This window comes from Podarcis pityusensis, assembly GCF_964106645.2.
Source record: "Podarcis pityusensis genome assembly, chromosome: 3".
Classification (NCBI taxonomy): domain Eukaryota; kingdom Metazoa; phylum Chordata; class Lepidosauria; order Squamata; family Lacertidae; genus Podarcis; species Podarcis pityusensis.
The window spans coordinates 4,863,692-4,876,182 of NC_138026.1; the positions used below are offsets into that span (position 1 = coordinate 4,863,692).

General features: G+C 41.1%; 1 protein-coding gene across 1 annotated transcript in view; it reads left to right on the top strand.

Moving 5' to 3' along the window:
- Positions 1 to 12,491, top strand: part of LOC308473029 (uncharacterized protein) — a 115,082-nt gene that overhangs the window by 73,183 nt on the left and 29,408 nt on the right. The window contains exons 4-6 of the mRNA XM_080998278.1: positions 7,937 to 8,097; positions 9,068 to 9,241; positions 9,801 to 9,969. Of these exons, the coding sequence (XP_080854404.1) occupies positions 7,937 to 8,097; positions 9,068 to 9,241; positions 9,801 to 9,969 (504 nt within the window). The remainder of the gene's footprint in view (positions 1 to 7,936; positions 8,098 to 9,067; positions 9,242 to 9,800; positions 9,970 to 12,491) is intronic.

A 12,491-nucleotide genomic window follows, 5' to 3' on the forward strand; every position in this document is an offset into this window, starting at 1 on the left:
AAAGAGAGATGCTTTCATGCCTTTCTCCGCAGGTAACTTTTTTTTAACTTTTGTGTATACCTGCATAGTGTGTGCTTAGTCAATGGGATTTTTACATGCCACGAATGTAACCTATTGTGCAAAGGAAAGAATCACATCAGTTGCTGTGGCCATTTCTGCCACTAGATCTGCCCACTGTTGGTGAGTCACCCCTGGAATGTTGCTCACCAGGGAATGTGGCCCTCAGGCTGAAAAATCCCCACCCCGGTTTTCAGCATTGCAGGATGGCTCGTATTGGGAGTTCTTAATTCTTTTAAGATGGGCACTGTGAGCTGTTATTTCATCTCTGCATTTCCATCTGCTTTTAAGTATTTGGGATGTTATTAAAGGTAAAGGTCCACTCGTGGCCGACTCTGGGGTTGTGGCTCTCATCTCGCTTTACTGGCCGAGGGAGCAGGCGTACAGCTTCCGGGTCATGTGGCCAGCATGACTAAGCCGCTTCTGGTGAACCAGAGCTGCGCACGGAAATGCCATTTACCTTCCCGCAGGAGTGGTACCTATTTATCTACTTGCACTTTGATGTGCTTTCAAACTGCTAGGTTGGCAGGAACAGGGACCAAGCAACAGGAGCTCACCCCATCGCAGGGATGCGTACCGCCAGCCTTCTGATTGGCAAGTCCTAGGCTCTGTGGTTTAACCCACACCACCACCCACGTCCCTTGGGATGTTATTATGCAACTGCTAAACCCAGTTTCTCTGCTGCCTATGTTTCCATACAGGTCGGAGAGCATGTTTAGGTGAGACTCTTGCCAAAATGGAGCTCTTCCTCTTCTTCACAAGTCTCCTGCAGAAATTCACCTTCCAGCTACCCCCTGGAACATCTCAGGAAGACCTGGACCTTACTCCTGCTATTGGGCTTACAACATCGCCCATGCCCCACAAGCTCTGCGCTCTGCCACGTTTCTAAGACTCACAAGCTCCTGGCTTGCTTAACCTACCTGTGTGTGCAATGCAAGCCTTTCTTAAAACACCCCTGTTCTGCAAGGGTATTTGGGTTGAGTAGCCTAGTGGTGGAATTGGTGCATGCTTTGTCACAAATCTTGTGTTCCCCTTTACCTGCCATACTGCTGAATCCCGAGAAATTAATACTGGAGAATCTTTTAAATAAAACCTGGCCTTGAATTCTTATGACACTTGGGGCATAGAGATCAATCAACAAATCTGATTGCATGTATTCCCATGTTAACATATACTTTCAAAGATCTTGAAGCATCATATTCCCAAGTAGATGTGCTGAGAATTGTGACCAAGACGGTAAAGTGTCTGGAAACCATGCCTTATGAGGAATGGTAGAGGAAGTTGGGTATGTTAACATCTGTGGCTGCAGTATATTCTGATACTGAAATGTATGTGTTGATGTCAGGCAATGGCTTTGTTTCCTCCGGGTTCTTTAAAAAATCTGTCATAATAGATCTGGCAACTGGGTTTGCTTCTGGAATCTCCATGCTGTCAATTAGTTCAGTGACTTTTTGCTTCTGGCTTAGAATAAAACAACCATCTTCCATCTTCTCTCTGTATCTGAATGAACTTTCTCTGAGAGTCTGGGTAGCTTAAGGCTACCCTCATCAATGGAATTCTGACTGGTCATATGAAAAATAAAAATGGCAGAAATATGTCAAAATCAAAATCAAAACTTAAATCTCCACAAGAGAAAAAACTCAATACCTCCTCTGCCTAGCTTCTGCTCTGAAAGGGAAGAGGGAGCTAATCCCTTTCACAACAGAGACAAGGGAAGTCACCATGGTCTCACCAGGAAATAGAAAAAATGTCTGGTTTGAATCTCTCTTCTCTCTTAAGAAAATCCAGCCACACCCACTATAATACTTTGATTTTTGTCTTCACTGGGCCCCATAACCTTTGTAGGAATGGATTTAGGCACTATGAGAGGATGTACAGTTTAGTTATTATCCTTCCTTGCTCATATTGTTGCATGTCATATGCTCTAATGTATACAAAGATATAAGCTAATGCCACCATGTTAAACAGTTTCAAGATGAAAATGAATAGAAATTATGCTAAAAAGAAAAATATGTGTGAGTGTTTCAATGGGAGAAAGTTCAGGAAATACTGGACACTTTCAAATTAATGCTGTCGTCCCTAATTGAAGTTGAATAATTTCATCTGCAAATGATTTCACAATGCTGCTCTCTACTGATAATCCTGAGTTATGAGTTCGCCGTGTTCAAGAGCATTGTAATCTGTTCTGGAAAGCATTCGTTTGTGGAAGTAAGCACCACTCACTTGAGTAAACATTAAACTGAAAGGCATATCATCCAATGTACAGCTTTGAATAGTTGTGGAGAAGAAAAAAATCGGAGGGATGATTTACTGATTCGCTAGAGACATTACATAACATAATATATGGGTAGCTCATTGCAGTTGGTAGACACTGCTGTTGACCAAACTGCTCTGTAGCTTTGTTGTTTTTGTAGAAGTCTTTTAGACCGTGTCAGCCTTTGGCTTGCCAGGTTTTTATCTGGAGGTTTCTGCTTTTTTTCTGTTTGGCTCCAGAGGCCTCCGGGCCTGGTGTAGTGGTTAAGAGCAGTAGACTCGTAATCTGGGGAACCGGGTTTGCATCTCTGCTCCTCCACATGCAGCTGCTGGGTGACCTTGGGCCAGTCACACTTCTTTGAAGTCTCTCAGCCCCACTCACCTCACAGAGTGTTTGTTGTGGGGGAGGAAGGGAAAGGAGAGTGTTAGCCGCTTTGAGTCTCCTTCGGCTGATGAAAAAGCGGGATATCAAATCCAAACTCTTCTTCTTCTTCTTCTCAGCTATCGTTGGGATGCTCCCAGTCCCAGCCGGGTCGAGGCCACTGGGAGGGGGCTTGGGGCTCTTCACGGCCTCCTTGGTTGTCACGCTGGGCACCCCTGGTTACCCCCCAATCATGGTGGCAGCAGTGGCCGGGTTGGCAGTGCAGGCACCATCCAGGCAGTGCCATTAGTGCTTGCGGTCCTCAGAAGCTCCGTGCTTCTTTGGCGCTTGCCATCTTGCCTCGCCGGAAGTCCATACTGGTGCACTTTGTAACATCCATCCCTGAATGCAGTTCAATGATCACTCCGAAGAATTTCACAATGCTGCCCTTTACTCCCATTATAATAGATTGATTTTACAGCTAATCCTGAGTGACAGGTCTACAACCAGATTCAAGAGAGTTTGAATTTGTTCTGGAAAGGATTAGTTTGTGGAAGTGGGCAGTACCCCCTTGAGTAAACATTAAACTGAAAAGCAAAACATCCAATATACAGCTTTGAATAATTGTGGAGAAGGAGAAGAAAAAATCAGAGGGACAAAGCAGGACACTTTCAGTTTTAGTGGGTGGTTTAATGACTCGCTAGAGACAGTACCTAGCATAATATATATGCTGCTCACTGCAGTTGCAAGACATTGTCCTTGACCAAACTACCCTGTAGCTTTCATTATAACCACTGAATAGTTGTGGAGAAGAAAAAAATCGGAGGGATGGTTTAATGATTCGCTAGAGACATTACATAACATTATATATGGGCTGCTCATTGCAGTTGGTAGACACAGTTGTAGACCGAATTGCACTGTGGCTTTCATTACAACCACTACCCCAAAAAAATTGCTTCCTGAAACAAAATGGATTGGACGGAGCCGATTCCAGCTTTGTTCCTCTTTATCCTTATGGTTTCCTTTGTTTTGAAACTGGGCACTTTCTGGAACAAGAGCTCCCAAAAACTTCCACCAGGCCCAAGGCCTTTACCTCTCATTGGGAATCTCCACATCATGGATCTCAAGAGGCCTTATAGAACCATGTTAAAGGTAAAGCTTTACATTTTGTTCTTTTACAGCCTATAAATCTCATCTTTCCTTTGTGTGCAACAGAACCTTCTCTTATCTTTCCCAATAACTAGTCATAGAACCTAGTTGCAATTTATAACTGGTAATTTGAACAAGGTGTCTGGGGGTGTCTGGTGTCGAATCCCGTTTGACTCTGCCTCCATTTTCAAGGATGCAAAAGTGCCAATACAAACCTTGCCTAGCCCAGCCTCCTCCTTGAACCTATCTTTCTAAATTAGATTTGAGCGGTGCCATTAAAGGTATAATCACCTTTATCCTTAAAGGTAAAGGGACCCCTGACCATAAGGTCCAGTAGTGGCCGACTCTGGGATTGTGGCGCTCATCTCGCTTTATTGGCCAAGGGAGCCGGCATACAGCTTCCGGGTCATGTGGCCAGCATGACTAAGCCACTTCTGGTGAACCAGAGCAGCGCATGGAAACGCCATTTACCTTCCCGCCGGAGTGGTACCTATTTATCTACTTGCACTTTGACGTGCTATTGAACTGCTAGGTTGGCAGGAGCAGGGACCGAGCAGCAGGAGCTCACCCCGTCGTGGGGATTCGAACCGCTGACCTTCTGATCAGCAAGTCCTAGGCTCTGTGGTTTAACCCACAGTGCCACCAGGTTCCACTGTATATATTTCAAGGTGTGTGTGTGGGGGGGTGACAATAAACCCACACTGGGTATCACCTGACCTTGCTATGCCACTGTTGGCTCCGGGTACGTTTCCAAGCACAATTCAAAGTGTTGGTGCTGACCTTTAAAGACCTACATGGCCTCGGCCCAGTATACCTGAAGGAGAGTCTCCACCCCATTGTTCAGCCCAGACACTGAGGTCCAGCTTCGAGGGCCTTCTGGCGGTTCCCTCAGGTTACAGGGAACCAGGTAGAGGTCCTTCTCGGTAGTGGCACCCACACTGTGGAACGCCCTCCCATCAGATGTCAAGGAAATAAACAACTATATGACTTTTGTAAGACACCTGACGGCAATAGTTTTTAGGTAAATTTTAATGTTTAATGTTTTATCGTGTTATTAATCTGTTGGGAGTCGCCCAGATTGGCCAGGGAAACCCAGCCAGATGGGCAGGGTATAAATAATAAATTATTATTAAATTATTATTATTATTCAGTTGTGGCAGCACAAATATTTGCTAGGAATACTCAGAAAACCAGAAAAAAATAGGCAGTTGTAAGGATAACGTGGGTGGTGCTGTGGGTTAAACCACAGAGCCTAGGACTTGCCGATCAGAAGGTCAGCGGTTTGAATCCCTGTGATGGCGTGAGCTCCCGTTGGTCACGACTGGACCTAATGGTCAGGGGTCCCTTTACCTTTACCTTTACCTTTACCGTGGGTTAAGAACTTAATTCGTTTGAATACCTGACGGCCAGGAATGATAAACAAGCGATATTAATGTTTGTAGATGCGGAAAAGGCCTTTGATAATATATCTTGGGAATTTATGATAAAGAATATTGAATTAATGGGCATTAGACAATTGTTTATAAAAGGTATAAAAGTTATATATATTCTGATCAAAAAGCAAAATTGATAGTAAATAATATAATAACTGAAAATATTGAAATTACGAAAGGGTGTCTGCTCTCACCACTATTATTCATATTGGTACTGGAAGTCTTTCTAAGGACAATAAGAGAAAATGAGAAAATAAAAGGAATTTCAGTTGGCCGGAAAGAACATAAAGTGAAAGCCTTTGCAGATGACTTGGTACTAACTATAGAAGAACCATTAAATAATGCCAAAGAAGTTATTAAAGAAATCGAACAATTTGGACAAGTAGCAGGTTTTAAATAAAACAAAATCAAGACTAAAATATTAGTTAGAAATATGAAACAAGATTTGGTTGATATATTGCAGGAGGAAATTGGTATAGAAGTAGTCAAAAAAGTTAAGTATTTAGGAATTTGGTTAACCACAATGAACATGGATTTATTTCAAAATAAATCCTCCAGGCATGCCTGGAGTTGTTCAGCAACCACCCGCTCAATCACCTTGCCCAAGAATGGAAGATTTGAGACTGGGTGGTAATTCACCATATTAGCTGGGTCCAAAGATTTATTTTTTAATAAGTGGTTTTATAACCACCACTTTCAGTGGAGCTGGGAAGGCTCCTTAACAGAGGGAAGCATTCACCACCCCACAGAGCTTTTATGAGCCAGGATGGGCAAGGATGAAGGAGACAGGTGATCAGTTTCACTGTCCAAGCAGCCTGTCCACATCCTCAGAGGTAACACATTGGAATTCCAGAAATCTGGCACTCTCCCGCCCTGGTCCCTCTCCCACGGTGGAGTCTACTGAACTGGGTGAAAAGGCTAAGCTCAGTTCAGTAGACTCCACCATGGGAGCAGGGCCAGGGAGGGAGAGTGCTATCATGCAGCTGTAGCAGCAACTGTTGCTGCTACAGCTATTATTAGCAGATGTCTTGAAGAGCACTGAGGCATAGACAATGCTCTTTTACTTTGTCATTATGTTATTTGGATTCTGTTTTGCATGGTGATTTGCAAAGATACAAAAGGGAATTCATTCCACAAAATTATTATTCTTAAGTCATATGTTTTCATCTCGGTCCAAGGCACAATGACATGGAAGTAATTTCTACCAAGTTCAATAGTAGTGATTAAAAAAAACCTGGTACTAGTCTAACAGTCAAACTTTGCTACTAGATTCTGTGGAATGTATAAAATAACCTTGACTCTTAGGTAAATGTGCAAGCTAATGCAGTCTTGGTTCTGCCAGAGATGATTTACATTAATATATTTTTTGGATATACCAGAACTCTGTTTCTCACTTTTTCTTCTGTTGAATTCCAGTTGTCAAAGCAGTATGGCCCTGTCTTCAGCATCCAAATGGGACCCCGGAAAACTGTGGTGTTGACAGGATATGAGACAGTAAAGGAGGCTCTGGTTAATCACGCGGACGCATTTGCAGACAGGCCCATCGTTCCAATGTTTCAAGAGCTTGCACAAGGCTTAGGTGAGGCACTTCCCTTTCTATTGGAACTGGTAATGCTTGCAGACACACACAGGGCCCACAAGGTGAATACAATCTGTTCCCAAGAAATGGTTTGTAGGATAAGCGTTTGCAAAGCAAGTCATTGAAATCCATTGTTTCCTGTGGGGGAAATCCTTGTGAATTTTTCAACCAACCTCAGTGCCTTTGACATTGACAGAGTATCTGCAGGCATTAGGCTGAGAATGTGTCACAAAAAGTGTCAAATGTGGATTTCTGCAGATTACATGGAAAAGTAATGCCACACACCATTTTCTTGCCCAGCCTATGCAAAGAGGAAACATGAAGGAGGCATAATATCTGCCCATGTAATACAAAGTTCTGCTGGGATCCCTGACATGTACAAACCACCCTCTACTCTATCCTACACTTTGAAATGGAAAATATTGATCAATGGGTTCTCAGGTCATGCTCTGATGGCACAGCTGCCAGCTCCGAAGTCTGAATGGGAGAATAGCTGGGATCCATTCTCAGTTCCATGGAAGAAATGCAGAACACAATTTATTGATTCTTTGTTCAATGGCCATGCAGACATAAAACCTTTCCTCCCATTTTTAGGTGTAACTTTGTCTAATGGTGAGAACTGGAAAGTGATGCGGCGGTTTGCTTTAAGCACATTACGGGACTACGGAATGGGAAAGAGGACCATAGAAGATAGAATTGTTGAGGAATGCAGTGTCCTGATAAACAAATTTGAATCTTACGAAGGTGGGTTGGTGTTTTCCTCTGGTGCATAGCTACACTACCATAGTTTAAAGGTGCCAAGACTATTGTGTTACATATTCCTAACTTCCAGAAGCACAGATCCCAGGGTTCCCTGCAATTGGTCTGTTCCTGTAATGTGCAGATTGTACTGCAACAACTCCTGTGACTTCCAAGCATTTCTTAGCCCAGCTATGGCCACATCCAGCAACACTTAGGATCAGTTTCTTTGATAAAGGAGGTCTACACATAGGGAAGCTGCCAGTAGGGATTTAAGGCAACAAAGAGCAGACTTAAAAACAATGCCCTTTCCATATTTGGAATTTCAACAGAATATTTTTCTTTAACTGTCTTGTTTATGTCTAGGTAACCCATTTGAAACCACCTCAATTATGAATGCTGCTGTTGCCAATATTATAGTGTCCATACTACTAGACAAGCGATTTGATTATGAAGATTCCACATACATAAGACTTCTGAAGTTGATCAATGAAAATATCCGGCTTTTCGGAAGCCCTTCAGTCACGGTAATCTATTTTTTCCAATTAAAACAAACAAACAAACAAACAAACAAACAAACAAACAAACAAACAAACAGTTCATTGTAATGGCAGTGTGTGCAAAGTGGGGAGGGCAACATGTTTATTGTATATTGTTCAGGATTCACTACAAAACACAGAATATTGATATCTTGAGATACCTGCTGGTGATTCGAAATATTTAGAAAACCCAGACGGCACAGTCATCTCGTAACTACAACAAAGTCTCTTTTGCAAACACGTGTCAGCGAAGCTCAGATTCTGACAGGAGGAGAAGCAGGCATAGGGAGAGGACAGTTAACAGCAGAAAGCAGAGAGGAGGGGGAAAGCAGCTGTAATCTGAGCTCTGACCAAAGGGACAGACAGAGGTGTGAGAACTCCAATAGTGGGCAAGACATTGGAATGCAGGAAATACTCTCTGCCAAATCTCGTAGGATTTCAAAAGCGGCAGAGCTGCGTGAAAGATACCGGAAGAAAAGGTGGGGGCTTCCATTCTGGGGAAGGGGGAGGAGCTCACTCTGGGCGACTGCATCTTCTGGGGAGGACGATGAGTAGAGGAGCTCCGTCCTAGTTTGTTGTTTTAGCAATTAACAGCCAGTGTTGTCTTGCATTTGTGGGAGAGACCAAGCTGTAACAACACGCTTCCTGGCCTCACTGCCATCGGGACTCCAAGGACAAGGAAGAAGAAGTGATAGTTGGTTCCATGATGGCTCAGAAGGGGCTCCAAGGGCAGATCTCCCTCTCTGAAGATGAACCTCCAGAGGAGAACTGCCATAACCTATTATTCCAGGGTTGCACATAAATTATGCTGTCCTGAGGTAGCCCTAACCCCATTCCAAATGCCATTCAAGAGTTTTGTTTGTATTTGGACAACCACGCTTTGAGAGACGCAATTGAGAGAACTGTACTGAGCTTTCCTAATGTCTCTTTTTCTTTTTTCACATTTTTATCCTTTCAGCTGTATAACATGTTTCCTGCTCTTGGTTTTCTTTTGGGGGCTCGTAAGACTGTCATCCAAAATAGAGATGAGCTGTTTGCCTTCATAAATGCCACCTTCATAAAACACCTCAGAGATCTGGATGAAAATGACCAGAGGAGCTTTATTGACACATTTCTTATCCGACAACAAGAGGTAATGGAATCTTTTAAGTTGGAGCAGAATAAACGTTGACATTTTCGATTCGTGTTTTCAGGGTATATTTGCAAGTGAATGCATAAGGAGTAGTCAGGAAGTCTCACTTCAGAAGGGACCAACCTGGCATACTTCCTACCATTTCCCAATAGTCAGCCATTGTTAATGTGTACAGAAGTTGCCTCTGCAGGGGCAAAGGTTGTGTGCTCACCAGCATTTCTGAAAAAAAATCCCTGAGCAAGAAAACTGGGTCAAGGAGCTGGACTGGCTTGGGTTATATATATATGTATATGTATTTACACGCACATATATATGCGTGGCGTGCTCTGGTCCATGGGGTCACGAAGAGTCGGACACGACTAAACGACTAAACAACAACAACATATATGTGTGTAAATAAACCCTATACCACCATGATGGCATAGTCTGAAAAACCTGGAATCTCTCACTGCTCAGTGATTGGGGTGATATGAAATGATACTTTGGATCATCAGGTCCACTCAGTTATTCATTCTTATCTTTGCACATGAAATTTTCTCACTCCATTTGTTTTAACCAGTTCATACTCTTTGCATCCCAGGAGGAGAAGAAAAACAAAATGAATGCTTATTTCCACAACAGAAACTTAATAGTTATTGTGGCCAACTTATTTGCTGCTGGCATGGAGACCATTTCTACCACACTGCGCTGGGGACTGTTACTAATGATGAAATATCCTGGAATTCAGAGTGAGTGTTTTTCATTGGGTTGTCTCCCATCATTCTGAGAAAGCTTGATTTCAGTTATATGTAACTATCAAAGAGCGAAAATATTTATAATATTTAATCATAAGTTTAACATTTTAATCTGATCTCGCTTCACCCTCTTTCTGTGGTTCTTTGCATTTCGTTTCATCTTCCTGCGTACTCCAAATTATCTCAACATATGCTTTCAGATATATATTCCCATATATATCCAATATATATATTGAAACTGCAGGTTTTTACATTAATCCTGCCAATGTCTTAGTATGTTTACAGTTTGCTTGTAAATATTCAATAACAACCATTCCTTCAACCAGCACAGACAAGGTGCTTCATGATAAAATCATAATATTACTTCTTTTAATACAGTTTTCAACCTATTAGCTAATTTGTCTGCAAACAGTTTATAATCTTTTTTCAATAATGAAATAGGCTGATACCTCTTAACCAGCTTTGGATCTCTATCTTGCTTATTCAAAGTTATGTACAGTATGCACTCTTCCAGGATTTGGGTAACTTTCCTGTATTCTAAGAGTTACTCATAATTCTTTTAAAGGCTGTATTAAGTAATCTTGTAATTTTTATATTATATTGCTGAAAGTCCATCATGTCTGGGTGCCTTCCCTAATTTACCCTGTAATTTTGCTTGTTGTAATTCCATCTATGTGACATGTCCATTATGAAATGACATTTTATCTTTTGGTATCTTAGGTAGTTTGCTGTATTCTAAATATTTACCCATTTCTTCCAAATTGCCTCATTCGCCTCAATAAAGTTCTGTACAAAAACTCACAAATTGATTACTTTAATTTTTTACATGTTTATAAATTTTATTAGTATTTTCCACACAACAACAACAACATGAAAAATATTGAAAAATAACAATACACAAAACCAACATACAAAAAATCTTTTTTTTTAAGAATAATTTTTTATTAACCGACCAATCACATCAAATCAAACCAAATTACATAAATTCCAAATTACAGAGCCGAATTTTAAATTTTTGTTGGGGGTACCCATATTCCAAGTTCCGAAGGGATCCAATCAACTTCTTGCTTCTTACTGCTGTTTTAATGTCCACAAATCTAACCTTATGATGTTCACAGTATGATGTTCCAGTCCTTTCTTATTATTTTTCCACATCTCTTGTTGTTATTTTCATATATTTTTCCTTTCTCTTTGTGACCTCTGATAGTCTCCGCAAGCTGGTTAGAACAGTTTGTAATCCTGTGTGGATATTTTTTTTTTTTTATCCAGTAGCCATATCCAGACGTTTTCCATGTAACATCACTTCCATACATCAAAACAGTCTTAGCGTCATTAATCTTCACCAATCTGCCTCCTTTCTCAAAACCTCTGAGGAGATTCACTAGGAATGCAGTCTGAAAACAAATCCGTTCTTCCTCCCGGCTGTAAATCCTTTGGCAAGATGGCGACTCCGAATTAATTGCTGCGCCATTCCCAAAAGCTCTTATTGCTTCTCGGTCTCCATAAAGCATACTTTTGGTTAAAGTTTATCTCCACACAGACCTTAATCATCCTGCTTAGGTCAGTTCAACCGACAGTTCTAATGAGGTAACTGATTCCCTTTCCAGTACTTAGCCACCAGGATTCTTGCTGCAGACGTTGCGTATAAGAAAAAAATAGTTTTGTCTTTTGGAATATCATCATTTAAAATCCCTAAAAGGAATGCCTCTGGCCTTTTACTATATGATCTTCTTAGTATTTTCTTTATTTCTTCGTGGATCATGCTCCAAAATTTCCCAATTTGGGGGCAAGTCCACCACATATGGTAGAAGGTTCCTTTTAGTTTCTTACATCTCCAGCACTTATTATTATATGTTTTATTCATTTTTGCCAGCCTTTAAAACATTTTATCCCAATAATTATTGGGATCGTCTGGAAAAGGAAGAGCATTTTTGGGAGAATTGACATTTTTATCAAGGATATCCTACCCCATAAAGACAAGTTCAATATATTCCATTTATTTAAATATCCTTTTATTTCCTTCCACTTAGTTATCCTTGTACAAACTGGTATTTTTTTGTGATCCAGATCCCCAAATACTTAACTTTTGTGGTGATTTTAAGGCCTGTTACCCTTTCCAATTCTTCCTGTTCCTTTACCCTCATATTTTTCGTTAATAATTTTGATTTTTCTTTATCTAACTTGAAGCCTGATACTCCTCCATACTCAAACAATTTCTTTAGGGCTTCTTGTATACTTTCTTCTGGATTTTCTGTAATAATAAAATGCTTTAACTTTAAATTGTCTATTGCTTAGACTAATCCCCTTGATTTTTAGGTCCTTTCTTATCGATATTAGGAGTGTTTCCAGCATCACAATGAACAAAAGTGGGGATAAAGGACATCCTTGTCTGCTGCCTCTTTCAATTTGGAATTCTTCAGTTATTTCATTGTTAATTATTAATTTAGCTTTCTGGTTTTCATAAATCGCTTTAATACCATTCAAAATTTTGTTCCCAAGTTTCAAACTTTCCACTG